The sequence below is a fragment of the Lactuca saligna genome, chromosome 1 (genome assembly GCF_052625555.1).
Source record: "Lactuca saligna cultivar CGN05327 chromosome 1, ASM5262555v1, whole genome shotgun sequence".
Taxonomy (NCBI): domain Eukaryota; kingdom Viridiplantae; phylum Streptophyta; class Magnoliopsida; order Asterales; family Asteraceae; genus Lactuca; species Lactuca saligna.
Window position 1 is genome coordinate 2,821,532 of NC_136417.1, and position 24,750 is coordinate 2,846,281.

General features: G+C 32.8%; 3 protein-coding genes across 4 annotated transcripts; 1 reads left to right on the plus strand and 2 right to left on the minus strand.

The window, feature by feature from the left end:
- Window positions 1-5,188: 5,188 nt before the first annotated feature.
- LOC145028415 (uncharacterized) lies at window positions 5,189-8,133 on the minus strand. Its single transcript, XM_078977137.1, has 6 exons — window positions 8,014-8,133; window positions 7,698-7,851; window positions 7,555-7,615; window positions 7,082-7,458; window positions 5,510-7,007; window positions 5,189-5,438 (listed from the first exon to the last, which is right to left on the minus strand). The coding sequence occupies exons 1-6, from the start codon at window positions 8,128-8,130 to the stop codon at window positions 5,189-5,191; spliced, it is 2,457 nt and encodes an 818-aa protein (XP_078833263.1). The 5' UTR covers window positions 8,131-8,133.
- Window positions 8,134-11,750: 3,617 nt separating this feature from the next.
- Window positions 11,751-13,331, minus strand: LOC145028500 (uncharacterized). The gene is made up of 5 exons (XM_078977221.1): window positions 13,085-13,331; window positions 12,811-12,991; window positions 12,278-12,395; window positions 12,042-12,138; window positions 11,751-11,942 (listed from the first exon to the last, which is right to left on the minus strand). Exons 2-5 carry the CDS (start codon window positions 12,936-12,938, stop codon window positions 11,830-11,832), a joined length of 456 nt encoding a protein of 151 aa, XP_078833347.1. The 5' UTR covers window positions 12,939-12,991; window positions 13,085-13,331; the 3' UTR covers window positions 11,751-11,829.
- Window positions 13,332-19,896: 6,565 nt separating this feature from the next.
- On the plus strand, window positions 19,897-23,289 carry LOC145028592 (uncharacterized). 2 transcript variants are annotated; one of them, XM_078977392.1, is made up of 16 exons: window positions 19,897-20,025; window positions 20,131-20,191; window positions 20,510-20,603; window positions 20,731-20,909; window positions 21,048-21,098; window positions 21,223-21,279; window positions 21,415-21,535; window positions 21,608-21,674; window positions 21,754-21,795; window positions 21,901-22,006; window positions 22,084-22,194; window positions 22,276-22,347; window positions 22,419-22,520; window positions 22,614-22,660; window positions 22,768-22,795; window positions 22,876-23,289. In XM_078977392.1, exons 2-16 carry the CDS (start codon window positions 20,171-20,173, stop codon window positions 22,981-22,983), a joined length of 1,206 nt encoding a protein of 401 aa, XP_078833518.1. In that variant the 5' UTR covers window positions 19,897-20,025; window positions 20,131-20,170; the 3' UTR covers window positions 22,984-23,289. The 2 variants fall into 2 exon arrangements, with proteins under 2 accessions (XP_078833518.1, XP_078833435.1); XM_078977309.1 differs by having other exon boundaries at window positions 19,899-20,025; window positions 20,126-20,191.
- The last annotated feature ends 1,461 nt before the right edge of the window (window positions 23,290-24,750 follow it).

The following is a 24,750-nucleotide window of genomic DNA, read 5'->3' on the forward strand; positions in this document are numbered from 1 at the left end:
TGCATTTTGGTACTTGCACGAGGGACGATTCGTGTAATTTACTCTAAAATTTAAAATAAGAAAGAGAGAAACGTATTCATTGCAATTTAATTTCATATATATTATATTTAATAATTTACATATATAAGTATGATTTTAATTTTAAAATTTAAACAAATAAGAAATTGACAAATGGATAATATTTATTTCAAAAATACTACAAAATGATTAGTGTCAAAACTCATAAGATTGACAAGTAACAAAATTATTTTCATTTATTAGATAGGATATGTTATTAACAAACTTAATTAAAAAAATTTTAAAAATAGATTAAAATAAATAAATTGATATAAATGTCTAAGTCACTAAAGTGGGGTGTTTTGCGAATTGCGATTATGAAAACATATGTATGTTTTCGTTTATGAAGATTGAAGAGCACGTTGTTAATGGGTAAAAAGTGTGAAGAACACATAAAAGTAGGAGTGTTTTTGAAAATTTGAAGAATATTATTACGTTACCGTTATGATGAGCACGTTGTAGAAGGGATTTAACTAAATTAGTTTTCGTTCATTTTAGTGGGCTACAATTATTTTTGCGTACACATGGAATGTGTATTTTAAATTGATTATTATAATGTAATTATAACAATTATTTATAATGTTTATAGTTTAAGTAAATAAGGTTTGTTTTTGTTAATCAAATAATTACGTTTGTATTAAACAGAATAATGAGTTTTTATTTTATTTTTACTTATTTTACTAATTATATTGCTCATAATTATTTTATTTAATTGTTTTCTAAACAATCATTTTACCAAACATTTGAATAATCGATTATTTAATTTACTACTAACTTTACGTAATAGAAAGACATCCCATCATTACTTTCCACCACCTATCTTATATAAATATTTTATTTGATAGCAGTATTATTCGATATTATATACTGATTTCCTAATTTAAAATATATTTAATATGTGATTTGGTAGAAAAAGCAATGTTCAATTTTCTGTAATGACCTTTTAACTTATCGTTCTATATGAGAGTATAATATATGTGGCAACTGGCAATATATATATATATATATATATATATATATATATATATATATATATATATATATATATATATATATATATATATATATATATATATATATATATATATATCATTATGAGAGTATAATATATGTGGTTCCCATTATTCAATTTTAAAACCACATACATATCATTATGTACGGACATGAATATAAGTCTTTCAACCATTACCATTGCCATTCATTCATTCACGAGATCTTTAATACATACACATACAAAAGTTGTTAAAAATACTCACATCCAAACTCTATATCTACCTTACATTCAAACATAATGATCATGTACCCATCCATCCAAAACCCAAAAAACTTTCTACTGTGACGATCATCTACACATACACTACATAAAAGACTGGTTGGAATTACAAATCATCAACCATCATTACTAGCATATGATCAGATGCATTTCAAGCACACTTCAACCACATCCCAATGATTGCAATGACCAAAAATAGGATCAAACACTTAGCAGTTCCCAGGTAAGACTTCATCATACTAATTTTTTTCTTCACCCCCATCAACTCCTTGTCGAAAAACATTCTTCTCGGCTTCCCTTTCTTGCTGCAACATAACCAATTTCTTTTGTGCCTTCGCAACCTCACTATGGTCTTCCTTTTGGCGTAGCTCAAACCTCATCTAACGAAGTTGATCTTTGTAATACACCTCATCCAGTTCATTGTCTTTCCACATAAACAATTTACATTTTGGACCTTCAGCTGGCTGATTAAAAAGGAAGAAGAAAATTAGGATTATGATTAGGGAAAATGTGTACATTTTCCAGCTACCGATAGCAAATAGAGTGTAAGTAAAGAAAAAGAATACTCACGAAGGAATTTTTGCAGTTCCAAAACCTTCGGGCTACATTATCATTGATCCCATCCTTACAGCCACATGGGAGACATGGTGCATCATCACCATGGTGTCGAAGACGAAGACTATTAACGGATCAAGCAGAAGAGGCATATATGACTTTGATTTTAACGATGAAGAAAGGGCATCGGGAGGGAGGGAATGACCTAATTTGGGGTAACAACGTATCACTCTTGGTTCGATAAAAGGATCCATTTAAGGAAGGTATGGCACCGTATCCAGTTGCATGGTAAGGTATAAGTCCACGCATGTGAAGACACGTCAGCGTGTAACCTGTTAACCGGATACAAATTCCATCAAGGGTATAATTAGTTGGTATTTCCTGACGATAATGAATAATTGAACATAAAACATACATGAATGACTATATGTGCAAAGTGACCAAACTTCGTTGTGCTACAATGCTAAAAACCCAAATATAAACCACATAAAGTCTCCTATTCCTTAAATCTTGTTTGCCTGATTTTATTTATATTAATTAGTACAAATTATTAATGTGAGACAAATGGATGAGAACGAGAACTTGAGTAATAATATAAACTACTTTATTATTAATAATAATTTATATTATGTAATGTCATCAAAACCGGATATATATATATATATATATATATATATATATATATATATATATATATATATATATATATATATATATAGGGGAGGGTTCATGCGAAAATGCAAATAATTTGCGAAAACGTGAAAACAATAAAAACCTATGATATTATGTCACCTCAACATTATATTTTGGAAAATAATTCATCCAAACTTTGAAATACATGATGATAATCGATGATAGATGATAAACTGTTTCATATTAGCAAAGTATGATTTTTAACATTTTTATTATGAAAACATGAATTTAAAAATGATTAAAGACGTGAAAAAAATATAATTATAAAAACCGTCTTTAAATCTATATTACCATAACACCATCCAATTCAAACTTACTATCTTTAATTTATTGCTAATAAAATTACTTTTTTATAGTACATGTGTTTAATTTTCATAAGATAAAATCTGTTTTCGCGTTTTCGCAGGATATTTATATTTTCGCATGAACTTACTTCTATATATATATATATATATATATATATATATATATATATATATATATATATATATATATATATAAAATTAGGCACAAGAATATAATTTGTATTACAAGTGAAAATAAATATGTGCTTGGTAATTCTCGTTGTAAATTTTTAATCATGTCAATTAAATAACCATTTTATCTTTTTTTTGGTTCCAGTTGTCGTACCATTTACCATCCATATCCTATTGGCTATTACAATTCGTTAATATTTGGATTTTAATAAATAATTTAATCATTTTATAAGAGACATGTAATATTTAATGTCAAAAGGACAAAAAAATGGTAGAAAGAAGACAACGGGACATGACAGACTGTGTGTGACAATGGGGTGTTGGAGTTTGGGCGCCCACGAAAAATAACGTTTTTTCTAAGACATAATATTTATAAATTATCACATTAGATATCTTTATATAAAATAGGAAAGGATAAGTGATCCTAATTATTTCTGGGTCGTTTCACAAGAAACTGAGGATCATTTTCTATGTGATAACCAACAGATCAAATACAGTTTTTATATAAAAGAAACATTGCCTCTATCATTGTGCCTTAACTTATGGTGTTGATATAATTATGATAAAGCTTCATATATTATTAAACTCCTATTAATTGGGTTATTTTACCAATTTAAATTATTCATATAAGATACGAGACAACATAATAAAAAATTAGTTAAACTGAAATGATATTAATACTTGAATCATGATGCACATGGAGATGCTTATGCTAATATTAATCACTATGTCTCCTACACATGACCCATGTTAATGTTAGGTATTCTCCTTCCTTCATTCAATAACTAATTTTAATCTGCCAAATCATTTTGTCTTCTTTTAATTATTTCAAGAACAACTGTTTGTGTTCAAAGTATAAACATGATTTATAATTTATAAACAAAGGTTATATCAGTCTAGTATGCTTTTAATTTTATATATGTATGTAAACAACAACATTGTAATCAACAAGAATATATACTATGATGATGAAAACTTTACTCCTTTTGCTATATTAACATTTTTTTAAAAAACTTTTTAAATAATGTGTAGCTAAAACCATCATTTTAAGCTCATAATTGTTGGCAAACGTCGTAACCTATGGGTCCTGTGTTGACTAGAACTGTATGCCCTGCATAAAAATACAAAAAATCAAAATTATATAACTCACAGCATGATAATTTACAGAAATACACATGCAGCACTTTAATCTTTTTACTAATATAGGCTATGTACTTTATATTTTTTTACTCGTAATATTAATTTATCGCTAATAGCAACAAACTTATGATTTTTTTTTTACTGATAATAGCAATATATAACAAATTGTAGCAACATACTTGCATATATTTACATGCAATAGCAATGCATTTGCAATTCTTAACGCATAATAGTAACGTACTTATATTTCTTTATGGATGATAGCAATATGTAACAATTAAAGCACACAAGCTATATTGGTAGGAAAATATAAGTAGTTTGGTATTATTGGGAAAAAAATATAACTACATATGTATCATTTGTGAAAGATAAAATACATTGTTTATATTAGTAAAGAAAAGTAAAGTACTTGCTATTACCTGTAATTTGACATTTTTTTTTTCTTTTTCAAAACCAAAGTACATGATTTTTCATTTTTAAAAAAAGAAAATCATTCTTGTGAAATGTGAAAAGACACTTCTTTCTGCAAGAGTGACTAGTTTTGGATAAAAAGTACCAAGTACATTGTTTTGTACAGCATTTACATTTAGACACCGACCAAACCACATGTTCTTGTTTTTCCCACATTTTCATAAAAATTATTAAGAATTTGAATCATTCCAGCAGTTAAACAGCAAGGATTTTTATACTAAAGTACTAAGGCTTCATTTGTAGACAAATATTTTATGGGTTATTTTTAGATGACAAAGATTAGGAGGACATTAATGTCTTTTCCACATACTAGAGTTATCTCAAAACGTTTTGGTTTTTACTTTTTAGGAGTTGAATAATATTGTGGTAAGAAATGTAAATACATACCTTAGCTTTGATAATTGAGCAGCAGCCAGAAGCATTGAAATTTGAAGCACAAAGAAAAGAAACGAAAAAGGGTTGTCCAGGTCAGCATAGAGAGAGAAAATGTTTAGTGTTGTATATATAGTTTGACACGTGGCTCCTATTTGATACCAGAAGATGCAGCAGATGCGATTGAAGCTTCCACTATTAAAGATACTGGTTGTCGAGCCTGAAGACAAGCAGCTATATCAAATGGACGCAACTCGGATCCATCAAATAGAAGATTGACACCTGGCAGGATAGTTTCTCTGCTGTCCATATCATCTGATTTACTACTACTTGAACTTGATTCAGTAGCCTCTTCAAACATACCCATCACAGTTTCATAAACAGGAGCAAGCGAATAGGATCTGCAATATCATTCAGAATAATTACACATCTATTAAAATATAAAATCGGAAGAAGAATTATTATGACATACCTTAAAATGTTGCCATCAAAGCTGAGTACTTCTGTACCAGAACGTTGCCTGTTAGCAAGCTTTAATCTTTGTTGATCGTTCGTTCCAGAAATAGGAGAAGAAGGTTCAGTGAGTGGATTCCATCTCTGGCTCGCGTAAGTCATAAGAAGTTTATTTGGAGCTTTTGGTTGATCGGATTTGGGTTGATGATCTCTTTGATAAAGCATCCTTGCAGTCGAACCAGTTGCTTGATACTCCGAACAGATCTTCTGTAACCTTTTCCTCAGTTCTTGCATCGCATTATGATGCTCTGTACACAAATTCGTCTGGAGTAACTGAGAGGAAACCACTCGTTTACATATATTTTTGCATAAATCCGGACAGAATAACGGAATCCCGAATTCCACACTCAACGGAACCCATTCGTATTTATCATCAGGTGTGAAACTGTAGTTGGGGTCGCTTTTAAACAGCTTCAACAAACGAATATAACCGACTGACCATAGCTCTATCTGACTTGCCAAATCGCTTAACAGAAAATTGAGTTTCGAGCTTTCGTCTGTATCAAGCCCTAATTCCTTCCCGATATCAGGTGATGAACCATCGGAGTTCTTCAACGGGAGAGGGACATCCATGGTGGTGATTTTTCCCGATTCGTCAAGGTCGTACCTGCTTAAAGGCTGAACTAACACAGCTGTGTGTTTCAAGAGTGAATTTAAACAATGGAGGAGTATGTTTCCTTTGACTAAACCCCCGTCGAATTTGTCTGAAACTGAAGTTTCATTCCACGACCATACCAGGGCTTTCTCGCAACCTGATAATGGCGCTGGAAGTAACCTTAAGAATTGACCTTTCATAAGGACGACGGATAACGGTCCACCACGAACAGCTGAGTAAAGTACGAGATTCATCCATGGTGTCAGGGAGGAGTAAGACGGCGGACCAAAATGAACCGGACCTTTAGGTCCGGGAAGTACAGAAGAAGGAGGAAGTGGTAACATTGAGACGACGATTTCATAGTCACGACGGAATAACCTGTCTAGCGTTGCTGGTGCGAGAGTAGCTAAGCTTTCACATCGCATGATATCGACATGATATCTTCTTATTTTTTTAGTTATTGCTTTTCCTGCATCAGATCCTTCAAAATTATGATCCGATTTGGAACCCTCACCTTCACAAGTGTCATCTGTTGCAGTGACAGTGGAATCGGAATCATTAGTATCTTCAGTTGCAGTAACAGTGGAATCGGAATCATCCGGTACACCTGCATCTCCAGAAACAGAAGCAGAGTCTTCGTTGGTTGAAGAATCCATGGAAGCTTTCCCTTTGCTGGGAGGCATTCCTCCAGATGTTAAACATTCCAAAACAGATCGGAGGCTGAATGCATGGTTGGCGAATTCCTGAAGGACTCCCTCGAATTTGGCTCCTTCTAACGAGCTAAGATCTTTGCAGAGATCTTCTATGCTAGCATGACCCAGTTTTCCTGCTTCGTATAATGTTACTGCATGCGACTTTAAACCTACAAATACAACCACCATGACATTTCTTGCATACAGGCCAACCAGGAAGAGGTAGAAGATAAAACAGAGTTACCTGGTGAAACAGAGCCCATCATAAGATATGATGTTATTTCCGCATCAACAACAAAAGCAACACGGGCATAACCAGAAGTAGGTCCATGGGCATCCGACCCATCAGGTTGAAAAACACTGCCATCAACAGATGTGTTTACAGATCCCACACTGGCACGAGAACAGTCATCTTCATCACCAAGTACAACATTTCTAGAAGATCCGGGACTATTTGGATCTTGAAGAATCGATCCAGGGTCAATTATTTTAACTGCCCATGCCAACCTACAAGCAAAAGAAGCAGCAGCCTGAAGTTGAGACAGTTCCACCTGTAATGTAGTCGCCAATTCAGCAACAGTTGAACTCTCACTTGAAACCACAAAAACAGCATAAAGCAACCTGCATGGTCAACTTCCCAACATCAGGATCTTCACTTTTCTTGTTGCGCAAGTTAATTAATTACTCATAAAAAAAAAAAAAGACCAATTCTCTTACTCCTCAATTGGATCTTCATATGACTGCTCTCTGTTTGAAACAAACCCTTCTAGCTTGCATACTGTTACAATATTAAACATGTCAATTATATCTTACAGTTTACCCTCTCTTTTTAAAGTCATGATTTAGATATAACTTTTTACCTTGAAATCGATCCTCAGCATAAACACAGACATCAAGGTAGACTAGTCCCCTTCGGTAAAGACCTTTGATGATGACAGGATCAAAGAGCATGAATGCATTTGTTTCCTCTTTGCATATTTTATCAATTGTTGCGATTTCTTCTTCTGAAAGCTTCTGCAATCAGAGTAAGAGAAGATCATCGTTATTATATCATAATCAAGATTAGAAAATAAATATATATATATATATTATTTGGAATGTTTAAAGATCATATGGATATATTTCGTTAATGGGTCTAAAATATACACATTATAATATATAGAGATGTGATATCACCTTAAATTCTTCAATTGTAAAGTTGACAAGACAAACTCCCCACCAAGGTTCGATTGTGATGTCCACTGGGTGTGTAGGCAATGATTCTCTAGCTATTGACTTGTTCAGCTTCCACATTATTTTCTAAATAGCTCCAAAATTATTATGAATAATTAGATTTTAAAAAACAAGATGTTTAAATTGTTATTGCAAAACAAGAACAGTAAAACTACAAGGGAATGTGGGAACACTCATGTACATGTCTAAGATTAGCAAACCTCACTGATTCAAAACTAAAATGAGTGCATTTAATACATTATAATAGTCTCAGATTATACTTTTATGTTCATTTCATGAAAAACTTTGCTACTTCAAAACGGTGACATAAATTTTGCGTACTGTAATGGAGACAAGTGATGTTAGTTAACCTATGAAAGTTCAATTGTTTATGACAAAATTCCAGGATGATATCTGATATTGGGACCTGTTTCTAGGAATCATCTGTCTATATCAACTCTACAAAGAAATCAAATTAGAGAAAAAGGTGTTGGGCATCTTTATTGTCATCTTTCTTTGTAAGTGCCTCATCTTCATTAATATATAACCTTTAAGTCATAATCACTAATTAAGTGTAGGGAGAATTCAACATACCACAACAATATCTATTAACCAGGAATGTTTCCAAGCATCTCTAGGGAAGTTGGACTCACAATCGCATTCATCATAAATAGACCCCTCTTTCTATTTTACAACAAGTTATCCTAAGTTATCCCCTATCCCCTACCTTAAAGTCTTGGACCATTATACTTTGCATGTGGTCATAATCACAATCTCTTGCAACTTGATCCTAGGTTCAAAAAAATATGTTTTCATAGGATATTTTTCCTCTGGAAAAAAGGTATAAATGTTTGTCACCAACTCAAAAAACGTGTTTTAAATTCAAATGATGTCACCTTCTTTGGGTCACATTTATGTTTTCCTTTGACTCATCTTCTACATGAGAACTTAATACAGGAATCACAAACCATCCCTAAAGCTCTATGTTACGACCCAAAGTTTCAAGCCAGATACAAGAAGGGCAAGTTCATCCAACACTTAGATTATGTCCCTATATTTCCATATAGATTTTAGAATGTGTCCATAAGTTTCATGTTATTTGTAATGCATGTACGTAAGGTATTCATCAAGTATACATGGGCACTAACCTTTTCATTTGTAATCACTTCACTTTCGAGACCAATAAGATTTCTATTGTATTATCTCCGTGTTAAAATTCATCTCTTATAGATTTATCTTTCTCTTTGCAAGTGCTCAACAAGTCCCTTTTGACCCTCACTACGGTTTACGTGCCATGTGGACCCTTCATAGTAGGATTGTCAAGTGTCACATGAGTGAGAAATTTAAAGCGTGACAAGTGGTACTAGAGACAAATCCAAACTTTGAAATTTTGAATGAAAGCTTTAGCGATGGTAGTAGAAGACAAAGTTGTTGCCAATATGCAATGGGAGCATGTGCATGGGCAAACCAATACTCACCATTAGATCAATCCAAGTGACCTAAATTGAGGAGCAATATATGTCCTCACGAAGGTCTCCTCTGATGAAGAGATCGATTGATCGAGCTCCTTTGATGGAATCAAGGCTCACATAATTGGAATGGAGACGCAATTAAACTTTTAACTCAAGGAATGCCAAAAATATTTAGGGCTTTCATATTTGTACTATAGATAACCAACCAAGATGCTACCAACTGAGCTAAAAAAGTTAGTAGCAAATATATTTGATTGGTAGTACCATACCAACTAAGTAATCTTGGCACGGTAATGGTACAAAAAGTTAAATATCATGGTTGTATTGTACCAACCTCTATATATATATATATATATATATATATATATATATATATATATATATGTGTGTGTGTGTGTGTGTGTGTGTGTATAGTTAGAAAGTTAGAGTGATAGACAATATTGGCATGTTTATACATATGTTTAATTTTTTAGTTTACTAATTAACTAAAGAAATATTTAGGTTCGGAATGGATGGAATAGTTCCAACTTGGCGTAACTATAACATTAGTGTTGAAAGAGTACTGTGTGATAAACAAAAGAACGAGACTATCTCAATGTGTACACATACTAGAATTTGAAGTATCGAGCACCTCTTGCTTTCTTATGTTTTGTCTTCAACTTCATATGATTTTTTCTTCATGGTATATATCACTACCAACTTGTACCAATCAAACTTGTTGGTAACCAAACAAGTTGATACCAATTATACTTAGTACATTACTTGTAGCTAAATTTGTGTATCAACTAAAATCGGTACCGTACATGATTTAGGGAAAAATAATTGGTACGGTATGATGTTCACCCTAAAAATATCCATGGAGACCAAGTTTGGGATTGGCTATTTGGGAAAACTTCAAAAACATGATGAATACCAATCTAAATGATGTAAATGCCAATTGTATGTTGCTACTATAGAGATAAGCAAACAATCAGAAGTTAATTTGGCCACAAGATAGAAAGTATCCGAACAATCTAGACCGTTAGTTTGAGAATAGTCTTTGGCCACAAGGCGAGATTTAAGAAGAGAAAGAGCCATCAAAGTTTCCTTCACTGTAAATACCTTCCTTTTTTCTTGTAGGTAAATCTATTAACTTCAATGTCCTATTAGTATCTAAAGTATTCATTTCTTCTGCTTTTGCATCATCTTGCCATCCAGGATATGACAAGGCTTCAGAAACCGTTTTAGGAATAGTAGTAGAATCAAGAGGTTCCATGAAAGAACAAGATGAACAAGACATGTGAGCATAAGAAACCGATGATGAAATAGGATAAGTACTTTGCCTTTTACCTTTACAAAATGCATTGAAGGATTAAGATTATTAGACACGCAATCTCACGGTGATGAAGAAACTGGCGGAGGACATGAAAGAAGAGGATTTGATGGTTATGAAGCAACATGCAAAGTATGTAAAGGGAGATTATGTTCTTTTCTAAAGTAAACTTGTTGAATTAGTGGTTTTGATAATTGTGGAATAGGAAGAGCTAAGGTAGAAGATGTCTGAGGTAGTACGTACAATGTAGACTAACGAATCATTATTCTCCACAAAGTAGAGGTAAAGAAGGCAATATGTTGAAGAGTAGCATATATGGACACCAGGTATTTGTGAAGAGTAGGAAAATAGCAACAATAACCTCTTTGTGGCCAACAATATCCAAGAAAAACAATTTAAATGACTAGGGGTTTAACCTTGTGAGATGAGGTCGAACATCACGAACAAAACAAGTGCTACAGGAAACCATCTTGTGCTAAAATTTCTCTTTTCTTGCTTTGTCATATTATCAGTATGAAGAATTCGAGCAAAAACATCATGCAATGAAGATGCTTCACTACCAGAGAGGATAAAGAGGAGAAAAAGGAAAAAAGAAAATGGTCTTTGTCACATGACAAAGCAAGATAAGGAAAATTGTATTGTAGTGTAGAAGGAGAGTTACAAGCATGTCAACCAAGTTAGCCTAAGGCATCAAAGAGAAGACAGCTGCCAATTCCAATAAGAAAACAACATTTCTTTTTCTATATAAGTTCATATGACGAGTAATCATAACCTAATGTCACAGATAAGAGCTACCTTACAGACATTGTAGCTTAAAGAACAATTAGTATAATATGCTTCCATTTCAAGAAAAAAATGAACACATCAAATATGTTTATTACATACAAGGGAACAAATTAAGAGTGTATATCATGAAAGGGAAAAAGAAAAATGATATACGAACCTCAACAGAATCATATATCGATATGTAATGCCATCAAAATACTATAAATTAATTCATACCTTAGATCTGCACCTGTTCATGATATCAATAAATTCATTTCTGCCTATCCCAGTCAGTCTCAAAGCATCTGCCGCACTAAAATTTGGAATTCGATCATAAGACTGTTCTGCATTCAAGATAAACATCAGTCTTTCTGGAAATCAAATGAAAGGCTGCATATCAAAAAAATAAATAAATTATATAATTCAATCCAATGGGCTACTACCATTTTTCATGACTTCAAAGATCATATCGCAATAGTATCTGAATGGAGAGACCCTCATTACACGACAAACATACTCAGAAAGATGATAAGGAAACAGCTGCAAGAAAAAAAAAACATCAACTTCATGCCTCGATCAAGGGAACCTCATATATAAGAACAAGACTAAAGAATTTGTTAAATATTAAGGCTGTGGGTGAAAAATACATAGAAACTATGAAGCTCCCTTTAATACTTACAGCTAAGTTTTTGCGTAAATAACGCATCATGTCCTCGTAATATTCACCTTCTCTGCATACTTTTCGCACAAAAGAAGTGCGCCATTGAAGCCTTTTCTTTATACAATGTTCAGTTATCCTGCACAACAATACAGTTATAATGCAATGCAAGGTTCCCTTTTTTGGCCAAGTTTCAAACCAGAATTTCATCATGTCCATTAGTAGTCATTGAGAAACAATAAAACTATTCATTTTAATCCATAGGATTATCCCTAACTTGTCAGTACTGAAGGAATACTAGAAGGATAATAAAACAACTTCTATAAACTATGTGATCATGTAAACAAAACATCTATTGCGGGAGTAAACAATTTTTTGAATAAGGGGTACCAAATTTTAGTCGGTGCAATCAGAAACTCAAATTCAATTGAACACATCACCTATTCTGTTAATCTAATCAATAATTAAACAAACGCAAGTTTCTGCTGCAACTAAAGGAAGAAAAACAAGCTAGCAACATACTGCAACAACATTAACTGATTAACTAAACGAACCTTTTATGCCATTCATCCCTAGAATTCAAACTCGCCTGGAGACGTCTAGGGAGACTCTCCCAAGAACATTCCTCCTTAATTGCTCTCAATATCAACTGCTCCTCAATCGTCGACTGTGCGTGCAGCATGCTAACCGAATGAAATAACCTAAATTACTTCTACTCGACAAAATCACTAAATCCTGCACCGATTAATAAAATAACAATGTGTTGGCACAATTAATCAAACAATGCAATTGTTTCATCAACGAAATGCGTCATGGACGACGATTTACCTGGATCAATGGAAGGTATTGTAGGGTTTTATGAATGTAACGATGGAGATCGGTGGAATCATATGGGGGTCATGACGATTTCATTCTCTGTTCGTTAATTATGACGCCATCAATTGCATGTTGGTGATAACCACCATTTTCATTTAGAAACATGTTTGTACGCGAGGAGTCAGAACCATTAATTGCAACAATTTTTTAATTTATGACAAATGATGTTATTTTGCGTTAAACTTTTTTGCGACTATGAGATGGTCCAGGGAAAATGACTTATATAGGTAACAAAGTTGTAAAAATGTTCGGAAAAAAAAAAAAAAAAACATCAAAGTTTGTTTTTTTTTTTAAAATCATCTAACTATAGATTTGTATAAAAAACACCAACTAAGTTTACCATTAAATCTAACCGGTCAAAAAAAATTTCCTTATCATTTTAACAAACTGAAATTATAAATGACATGGCATTTTTTTTAGTCTTACGTTGATTAATTGGAAGGGAAAGAGTGAACACAGAACCCTCTCTAGGGTCCGTTTCTGCTCCTGTATATAATTATTATTGTTTAAATTGACTGATTTTAACAGTTGACGAATCTGCTTCTGCTTTGGGCTAATCACACATACATCTTTTTTATGACCAAATTGCCCCTGTATACAGTTTTTTTTGTTAGAATTGACTGATTTTAACGGTCACTTAAGGTGTTGTTCAGAAACTATTAGTATCCAAGACCATTTACATGCTTGTGCACAAAGACGAATCTACCCTTGATTGTGATCAAACAACCCCTGTATACATATTTTTTATAACTAAAAACACCCCATGTCCTAGAAAAATATGACACTTCTATACAAAAGCTAATATCAATTTCTCACTACAAATCAACTAATAAGAAAAGAAGTGGGGCAACTCTCTAAAATGACCAAAATTTGAATTGCAGTGTCACAAATATTGACATTTTTTAAAACTATAAGGAAATAATGATTTGTTTTGTAAAATATACAAAATCTGTTTGTTGTTGTGTACAACTGATCCGCAAACATTTACATAATTCTCGTTAGTGTACTTTGCAAAGTGGTGTTGAAGTAATTTGGGCAACAAAAGTATTTACAACTATATTAATATTCTCTAAATAATCATATATAATGAAAATAATGGTTTGTTTTGTAAAATATACAACCCATACTGTATTTTTGACAGTGTTGTAAATATCGGCCTAGGCGGCCACCTAGGCGGCGCCTAGGCGCTTGGCGGTCTGCAACTGATTACAATTAGGGGTGTTTGGCGGAAATTGGTTATACTCGGTCTCGGCGGTCTTCGGCGGTCCTTGGCGGTCCTTAGCGGTCCTAGGCGGGAAAATTTTCAAATTTTCAAATATTACACAAAAATTAACAAAATTTTAAAATTTTAAATTTTTAAATATTCAAGATTTCAAATATTATACCAAATATTTAAAAGTTTCAAATTTTCAAAATTTTAAATATTCAAATACTAATTTTCTTAGAATGTATTAAATTTTAAAATATTTTTATTAGTAATTTAGGGTCTCCGATTAATCCCCGCCAAATCGATTAATCGCTTGACCCCAGTCAACCGCCGAGCAACCATCGAGCGATTTTTACAACCATGATTTTTGATAAAAAGAAAATAATGATTTTAAGAGTTTTTGTCCAAAATGCCCCTATATACTGTTTTTTTGGTAAAAAAAAATAATGATACAACAGTTTTTGACTAAAATGCTCATATATATATATATATATATATATATATATATATATATATATATATATATATATATATATATATATATATATATATTTTAACAGGTTTGATTCCATCTGAATTGTGATTTAGCTTAAAATTGTATGCCATTTTGACAATTTTATTGCTTTTAATACCATTTACTCTGTCAAATTTGTTACATAGGATGTATTATGTGCTGCAATAAATAGTTAAAAAAATAACTAAAAGTCTACAAAGATTCAAGGTAACATTAGATAATACTTTGTCATTTCCAGCAACAAATCTTCACTTGCAGGGACTAAACTTTGTCATTTTTAGCAACAAACTTTATGGACCAACAAAAAGAGGTTAATAAAGAATCTAAATGGCATTCAATTGTAATAGCCCTTCTGTTGTAATTCCTTTAACCGTGACCAAATTGTCATCTGTTGTGATTCCTGTAGATTTAAGGTAACATTGTTTTAAATGAAAAGATCATTTATTAGCTTGTTTACATAAAGTCTTTCTTAGTTTGTTTACATAAATTAATTTTCTGTCAATTCCTTTCAAGACAAAAAAAAAAAGGAAAGCAGGAACTTGTATTCATGCAAGTACTTTCATTGTTTTTCTCACTAACGATTGTACTTCCTTTGCTATTTCTTGCATAATAATAAACAAATTCAAAGCTTTGTGGTTGAGGTTCAAGTAACAGATCTTGCGTAATAATAAACGGATTTAAAGAGGAGAGGAGCCATATGACCACCTAATGCCCTAAATTGATTTATAATATGTATTTTTCATTTTATGTTGAGTAGATGTATCAACACACTACATAAATATGCAAACTAAGCATTACTTTTGCTAACTCAACCGTTCACATGAAAGATCTAGTTACCAACGGATCGGATTTGAACAAAAGATAAACTTCGTTGGTATTTTATACTTGTAGTTGAATGATATTTTTTGAACAACCAAAACTTCAATGGTCATTTTTGAACGTTTTTAAAACTTTATAAATCATTTTCCGATGATCTATTTTGATCTACAAGATTCTAAACAAAAGGTATCTTAAAAATCTAACATGTAGGGTCCATATAAATACTTTATCAACTTTTTGGAGTTGATGTGGCAAACGACCAAAGGGATCTGTTAAACGATTTGGACATAATCATGGTTCAGTTGTGGCCTTATCGTAAGCACCCAACTGATTATATCAACTACTCTCTTGAGGCCCAACCCAACCGACTCGGAGACCGGTTAAAAAACTTATTTAGTTATTTATATATAACCATTTTTTTGTATTTTTAATATAAGTTAATTATTATTTTTCAAATAAGTTAAAATGTATCAAGTTTTATAACGGTTGCCAAGGCCCTTCTATGTCGGTTAAGAATTTTTCCATACTAAGTCCAGTTATAAATATAAGCGGAGGCGCATTGGATCCTGGGTATCTCGGGATGTCCCTCAAAAAAATATTAGCAATGTAAATATTTTCGGAAAAAATTGTTTTATGTTGCAGTTATACTTCGGAAAAAAATTGGGCTACCCTAAAAAAAGTTCATGTTATTTCTAAAAGGTCCGAAATACAAACAAACTCGCCCAAATGGTCTAAAATTTTTAGACCCATGCCAATTAATTTATTGAAACAAATAGAGATATAAATCCAATTAGTTTAATGAAAAAAACCGGACGTGTTTTTTGTCTTCTGATCGTCGACTTCAAAAATCAGAAGTTGGATCGTCTTCTGTTTCTTTGCCTGACTTCCCCGCCAAAATCACATCTTTGTCTGCCGATAGCTTATTCCCGCGACCGCTTACGGTGGTGAATGATCAACCTCATCAAAGTACACAATGAAACAAGTATTATAAAAACTACTCAATGGTGGTTGTAACGGTTGCAAAGAAGCATGATGATATTGAAGAATTTTTTGAACAACTAGTTTTGGTGGTTATTGTCATTTGTGGGTCCTGTAAGAGAAAAGACATGATACGAGAGATGCAAAAAGAAAGAGTCGCAACCGAAATTGGTACTGGTGAAACTGGAACATGAAGATAGTTGAATCAAGATTTCTCTTGTTCGATCTGGAGTGAAACGTCCCATTTTCACAACCAGAAATTTTCATTTTTATTCAACTAAAACCTCCTAATTCTAGATCTATCATTGAGAAAACGTTTATCCCAAATAAAATTATTAAGGATCAGAGTAATATTGAAAACGCAGAATCTTCATTGCTGTTGATGAATGTGTACAGTCACGCCTTCACCTTCCCGAGATAATTGATGATACCTGAAACAATAAACAATTGTATAAGCACGAAGTTTAGTGAGTTTCCCCCCAAAATACCCCGTACGATAAACATACAAGCATACATAACGACCCACAATCTCCCGGTTGGAATGACATGTCCAATCAGTCCTCGGACTGGAATGCCAACATGCAACTGGTCCAATCAGCCAGTGGGCTGGAATACCCAGGGATTGTTGGCCTACCGCCTCAACCCAACCACTATTCCCGAGCCTTCGTGCCTACAACTTACAACCAACCCGTACCGAGTATCTTGGCCTACACCACAAAGTAGGACCGCCTCAAACCACTATTACCATATGTTAACATATAAACAATCAGGATCATGTAGGCACATAATACAGACAAACATCAATCATACAACTCATTACCGCCTACTAGTCCTTTCATGGCATAGAGTCCCGCTACCATCTAACCTCTATGAAATGTGTAACCATAAGTACCTAAAGGTTAGATAGCTACCCAAATAGATGATCCTACTCTAGATCCACAATCAAACAAGGAACAAGTAAGAAAGCCTAGATCAAGAGTTCTCAAGCTATCCTACATGACTATATACAGTCCCTAGGGCACTCTACTGGATGATAACTAGCAAGTACATATAAACATACAGTTCTACAGATTACTACTGCATAACAACATCCTATATACCAGGATACAGATCTAGCATATCACCACATCATAGCAACATACTCGATACCAGGATACATATCTGACAGATCACTACAACATAACAATATACGAAATATAAGCAATCAAAGGAATGCATAACCGTATATACTAAGAGGTGAGATAGACACCCAGACAAATGATCCTAATCTATAACCACAACCAAATAAGGAACATGTAAAAGATCCTAGATCAAGAGTCATCAGTCTATCCTACATGATTTTATACAATCCCTAAGGCATCCCTCTACTAACAGATAACCAAAACTAGTGGGCCGACATTGGTGCATTCGACGCACGGGTACAGCGAGGCGAAACTCACCTAAATCGAAGAACTCTTAACACTACAATACGATCCCTTTTTCAGTATTGCTTGCTCCCGTGAATCTACTAACACCAGAACCAGATAGAATCTCAATCAATATCCCAAAATCCTTAAGTTTTACCCAAAGTTAAACTTGGTCAAAAAGTCAATGGTCAACATCCCCTCATGACGTGATCCGATCTGGAAAATCGAGTGTTACGTGGAGATACTAGATGGGTTTCACATTTTAGAACAATTGTAAGTTTGTTGAATTTGTTTGTAGAAGTTGTTGTGGTTCTTAGATATGTTAAAGAGGAGGGGTCTACTTTATCTAACCGTAATCAAGAAAATGGTATCTTGTCATGTTTATTAGGTTTTCTTAAAACAAAAATATGTTGTCCTTACTAGTATACCTATTCTGATTTACTTGATAATCCCTTAAAAGAGGAAAGAGGTATATGGGATCATATAGATATTTATTCTTATTTCTACTCTTATATTAGGGATTACAATAAGTATCACCATAGTTCTAAATGGCGTGAGGCGCACACTTGACGGTCAAGCCTAAGCCATGACGTATTTCAAGGTGTGACAATTTTATATACATTAAAAAAGATAAATCATATAGTTACTGAATTATATAAAATATATCAAGTTTTTAGAGGTGGTTATGACTTTATACCTCTGAGATGTTGCCCTTGATGTAGAGTTTATGGATCCAAGTTCACTTCTCCAAGCTTGATACTTCTCTCTTCAAAACCTCATTTAAAGATCTTCAACAATCATCCAAACACTCACAAAACTCAATGAACAAGAGGAAGGCGATTCTAGGGTTTTCTTTGGGCAAGGAGACTGGTAAGGAGGCCAACCCTAGGAGTGAAATCCTTTAAATAGGGTGCAATAACTGAAAAATTAGGGTTTTCCTTTCCAGTACCAACTAGTCGAGTAGGTCCTCCAATTTACGCGGCTGGAAAGCTTTCTACTCATCGAGTTTGAGCCTCCTTCCAATATTTAAAAATAATTAGAATTAATTCATACATGGACCAAGCGTTACAAATGATGCTTTGATTTGTAGTGTATAAATGGAAGCACTAGAGAATGTTAAGACTGAAAATGTAATTACTCGCGGAGATGTGAACTTTAAAACATAACTTTGTTATGAAAGTTGAACTTTATGTCTAATGAAATTGTATTTTTTTATTGTATATTATGTGATTTTTTTCGATATACCCCTTTAGTTTGGTTCTAGCTCCGCCACTGATTGACAGGTTTGGTTTATGTATAAAAAATAAATTATATTTTTTTTGTAATTTATAGAAAATTTCTTTATGTAGATTTTTTTACATAAATGGTCAATAAAATTTCATATATTGGCATGTTTGATCTCTATATAAAAAATCAATTATAAAAATTATCCTTATAATTCATAGGAAAAGTCATTGTGTATTTATTTTACATAAATGGTCTATAAGTTTAAAAAAATTATAAAAATAGTTCATACCTAATAAAAATTTATGACCCATACAAAGTAGGAGTCCTAGTTTGACCTAATTGACATTTTAAATTTAATGAAATTTTATTAATATGTGAAAGTTATATGGGCCTTTCCGTTATTCTGTTACATCAAAAATAGATAAAAGTCATAAAAGCATTTTTGTTGCACTTAATTTAAGAGACTATATATGATACACATATTTTTTAGAGATGCAAAAAGTTAAAAGTTATATAAACTACAAAAATAGAAAGTTGAAGGGCTACTTCTATATTTAGCTCAACCTAGCAATATAAGAACGTACGGAATTGGGAAAACACGGTATATAAACCACGTATTTTTAATTTGCCGGCGCCTCCTTCCAAATCTGTTCTACATTCTGCATTGAATTAGGGCACGCGCTCGTCTTTCAGGCCGGAGTGCTATCGTCTATTCGCCGCCGATTTCTCTCTTCATATCTCCGTCAGTTCCTTTTCATCATCTCCGGTTTCTTTTTCTACAAATCAGATATCTGACATTCTGACATCTTTGCTGTGCTTCCCTTTTCTTGTCTGGTCTGTAGTTCAGTTTGTAATATTCACTTGCTATAGACGGTAGATAGGGTTGTATGATGGCTCTTCGTTTCGAGGTAAAGATTTCATTAACCTGTAATTCCACATTGCTATCGTAAGAGTGTTTAAAGGTGCAAAGAATCATGAGTGGAATCGGATTCCAATGATATAAGTATATCTATAAACATGAATATAATGTAGCTATACAACTAAAAATCCATTTTAATCTTCCAACACAAGGGTCCAGTTTTGATTTTAAAAGTTCCTCTGGTGGCTTTTTGCATTAAAAATGTGATCATTAGTTAATCTTTCATTCAAAGAACAATAGTTTGTATGAGAATGCTGAAAGTTGATCTAGTAGTTTTTAGTTTTTTTTTTTTTTTTGGTTTGGATAGGTTCTTGGGAGGTTCAATCGTGCTCGTGCAGCTAGGTTGACACTCCCTCACTTCACCTGCCACACGCCTCTTTTTATGCCAGTAGGAACACAAGGTTAGAACATTTGAATTTCATTCTTCCATGTGATACTATTTATTAAACTGCAACTTTTGACCTAAATTTACATTCATTAGTTTTCATGAGTTAGTAATTGTTGTTTTTTTTGTATGGTTGGAGGCAGGGACAATAAAAGGTTTGACAACCCCTCAACTGGAGGAGATTGGGTGCCAAATTATACTTGGAAATACATATCATCTTGCACTTCGTCCAACTTCTGAACTAATTGATGAATTTGGGGGCCTTCACAATTTTATGAACTGGCCCAGGGCACTTCTCACTGATTCTGGTGGTTTTCAGATGGTAATTTTTCATTCTCATATATCTCTTTATCACCAACTTAACAACATAATTCATTGCTTATCATATAATTTCTATCTACCTAATGGAATTTAATGTTCTTTTTTGTCATTATAAAATTTTAGTGTGCATCACTTTCAGGTCTCACTGTTGCATTTAGCTGACATCACCGAGGAAGGTGTCACATTTCAGGTTCTCTCTCTCTCTCTCTCTCACACACACACACACACATTTTTACAAGCTCAATATGGAATTTAGTGTTCCTACTTCATTGTAGCCGTCTTCCATAACTAATGTTTGATAATGCATTCTGCAGTCACCAGTTGATGGAAAGCCTATGCTCCTAACCCCTGAAGAATCAATCCAAATCCAAGTAAGTTTAAGTGATTATTAAACTTAACACCTATGATGTATGTGGAAATAAGTTGACAATGAAATATATATATTTATTTCGGTAATTAACCTTCATGTTTTGTGGTGTATTGCATATATCCATCTACTTTTGTAGAACAGAATTGGAGCAGACATTATTATGGCTCTTGATGATGTAGTGAAAACCACCATTACAGGTCCGAGGATTGAAGAAGCCATGCATCGCACTTTGCGTTGGATAGACAGGTGCATAGCAGGTACATTTTTTAATATCAACAATATTTTCAATTTTCAGTATTATTTTTTTTAATTGATAATTTGATATGCAGCTCATAAGAGACCAAACGAGCAGAATTTATTTGGAATTGTACAGGGTGGTTTAGATCCTGTTTTAAGGTGATTAATAACACTAACACTCCATTCATTATTCATATATAAATTAGTTATCACCAAAAGACTAACTTTTACTTATCAGGGATATATGTGTCCAAGGTTTGGTGGAAAGGAATTTGCCTGGGTATGTACACCAACACAACCCAACTAGAATATTATTTGATTAAAATTTGATTTTGTTATTTTTAAAATAATAATAATATATGGATTTTACTTGTGCAACCAATAGCTATGCTATCGGTGGCCTTGCAGGGGGGGAAGATAAAGATTCATTTTGGCGTGTTGTTGCACAATGCACAGCTTCACTTCCTGAAAGCAAACCCCGATATGTTATGGTACTTTATGTCACTTTTTTTTTTTTTTTTTTTGGTGTATCTTAAGTTAATATAGAGGTGTGATTATATCTTTTCAGGGTGTTGGGTATCCACTTGATATTGTAGTTTGCAGTGCTTTGGGTGCTGACATGTATGACTGTGTATATCCTACACGTACAGCTCGATTTGGCACTGCTCTTGTGCCTGAGGTATCCTATTGCATTGACAAATTTGCCCCTGGGTCTTAAAAGCTTATCATCACTAGTAAACTTCTCATGTTTTGATTTCAGGGGGTCTTAAAACTAAAACACCAGTCAATGGCTGAGGATACCCGACCGATTGACTCAACATGCGAGTGTATGGTATGCTTATGAATTATAAATTAAGATCATATCTTTGATTTTCCTTTGTTGATTATAAATTTATAACGTAGGTTTGCAAAAAATACACAAGGGCCTACCTTCATTGTCTTGTTACAAAAGATGCCATGGGTTCTCAGCTTCTCTCTTATCATAATTTACACTACATGCTGCAGGTAATGAATTTCTGATCATTTATGTTTATTCATATCTCTTAAGCTTCATTATCTTTTTCTCATAATTCAACATCAAATCATTTTAATTTGCAGCTTAGTAGAAATCTTCATTCCTCAATTATAGAAGGAACATTTCCAGAGTATGTTTTCCTTTTAACTTTTTGTGCAGTTTTTCCCTTGGGTATTATTATTATTGTTTGGATCTGGGAGACAAGTTCTTATCTGCCACCAATGTTTTTTCCTGTAGATTTGTATGCAACTTCTTGAGGAAAATGGTATGTGTACTTTTGGCATTACTTCACTATATTCAATTAAAATCCATCAATTTATATTTCAGAAAATTGTTTTTTTGTAGTTCCCAAAAGGTGATGTTCCAGAATGGGTCTGCAATGCAATGGAGGTTGCAGGAATAGACATCTCATCATGTTCCACTTCTACTCCAGTTAACTCAAACAAAGATTAACAACATACATACTTGATACTTGATATTTCAACCAAAGAATCAAACTACATTAGCTATTTCTTGACCTTGAGGTCCAAAATGTTATATAAGTCGTTGCTTACAGTATGCAGCATAAATTTTGTAATCTATATGCTGCTCCTTCCTTTGATTCCCTATAGTTTGCATAGATTCTAATTTAAATAGCAAGTGGTAGACAGTTATTACTTTAACATATACGTTGGGGGATTGCTGTTGAAAGATTTCACAGTAGGCCATTTTCTAGATTGGGTTTCACATGGTGAGATTTTAACTTGTTAAAGTTTTATATATTTGTGTTATCTGTATGATCTATCCGATACTTAGTTTTATATAAATGTTTAAATAAAAATCTAAATACATATAACACCTGTTAATAAAACTGAATTAAGAAAACGTGTGCATCATATAAATTTGAAAATAATCCTAACTTCTAGATAATTCGAAATAACGATTTTTGTGAAAAAACAAGAAATGGATGATATTGTACAGTACTACATTTATATACTTCACTGAGATATTGAATATATAGCCCATTAAAGTTATCAGTAGGCTACGTGCAGCTCAAAATGTATTGGGCCAATAGCTTTACCCTCTGAGGCTCTGACCCTCTCAAGTCTCAACTTATTACGGGAAAATGAAATAAAAACCTTAACTTTAAATAATTTTATCGGTTTTATCATTTTTTTTCCTGTTTTACCAATAAAGTTTAAATTCAAATTTTTAGTTTTACTACTTTTATCTTTTTTTTTTTTTTTTTTTTTTTTTCACTGGTTTTTGTATTTTCTTAGAGTGAAACTTGCTTACTCTTAAGTTTGCAAAAAAGTTTCCTAAGTATGTTTTTTTTTTTTTTTTTTATTTAGTTTTATCCGGTATTTTTTATGAAACTTGTTAATTTTACTTATTGTTTGGTTCATGTTTATTGGGTTTTCTTGAAACAAAAATATGCTGTCCTTAGTGATATACCTATTGTGATTTACTTGATAATTCCTTAAAAGAGGTAAGAATCACAATGGATCATTAAAAAGAGGTCGATGGATCATAGATGTTTATTCTTATTTCTACTTTTGTATTAGGCATTACAATAAGTATCACCATGGTTCTAAATGGTGTGAGGCGCGGACTTTATGATTAAGCCTAAGCCATGACGTATTTCAGGCATGACAAAAAAACTTACGCTATAATGCAATAAGGAGCGCCTTAATATGTTATTTGGGCGTCACCATTAACAAAAAAAAAAAAAAATGTCTTAGACGTTTTCGTAACAGCTATATCATGTATCGCGTCATAGCACACATTGACGCGCCTTGTAGAACATGTGTATCACTGCGATCTACTTGATCTCAATATATATTCTTATCTCAAGAAATGGCCTATAAATTTACATAAAAACTGAATCTCATTTTCTATATACAAGAGTTAAGAAAAGTAAATATGAGTATGGAGATTGTTTCATATATAAGATATGTGCCTTACTCGTAGTAGCGTTAACCGGAAAAAAGATAAAAATAAGTAAAATCAACAAAGTTGCATGAAAACTGCAGGGTAGAAATGAAAAAAAAAAAAAAAAAAAAAAAAAAAAAAAAAAAAAAAAAGAAGAAGAAGAGATAATTAGGGTAAAACGTAAATGTTTTGCAAACGTAAGGACTTGAGGGTTTTCTTATGAAACAAACCTTATCATTGATGAACTAACCGATGAATAATGAATTCCTTTTGAAACAACTATAGAAAAAACCAATATTATCATCGTCA

Coding starts and splice junctions, on each gene's coding strand:
- LOC145028415 (XM_078977137.1), bottom strand. CDS start 8,130: ATGTGGAAGCTGAACAAGTCAATAGCTAGAGAATCATTGCCTACACAC. Junction 7,616..7,697: donor TGCTGAGGATCGATTTCAAG/GTAAAAAGTTAT, acceptor ATATTGTAACAG/TATGCAAGCTAGAAGGGTTT. Junction 5,439..5,509: donor TTTGATGGCAACATTTTAAG/GTATGTCATAAT, acceptor ATGATATTGCAG/ATCCTATTCGCTTGCTCCTG.
- LOC145028500 (XM_078977221.1), bottom strand. CDS start 12,938: ATGCTGCACGCACAGTCGACGATTGAGGAGCAGTTGATATTGAGAGCA. Junction 12,396..12,810: donor AGGGATGAATGGCATAAAAG/GTTCGTTTAGTT, acceptor ATTGTTGTGCAG/GATAACTGAACATTGTATAA. Junction 12,139..12,277: donor ATTTACGCAAAAACTTAGCT/GTAAGTATTAAA, acceptor TTTTTCTTGCAG/CTGTTTCCTTATCATCTTTC.
- LOC145028592 (XM_078977392.1), top strand. CDS start 20,171: ATGATGGCTCTTCGTTTCGAG. Junction 21,536..21,607: donor GATAGACAGGTGCATAGCAG/GTACATTTTTTA, acceptor TTTGATATGCAG/CTCATAAGAGACCAAACGAG. Junction 22,796..22,875: donor GCAACTTCTTGAGGAAAATG/GTATGTGTACTT, acceptor GTTTTTTTGTAG/TTCCCAAAAGGTGATGTTCC.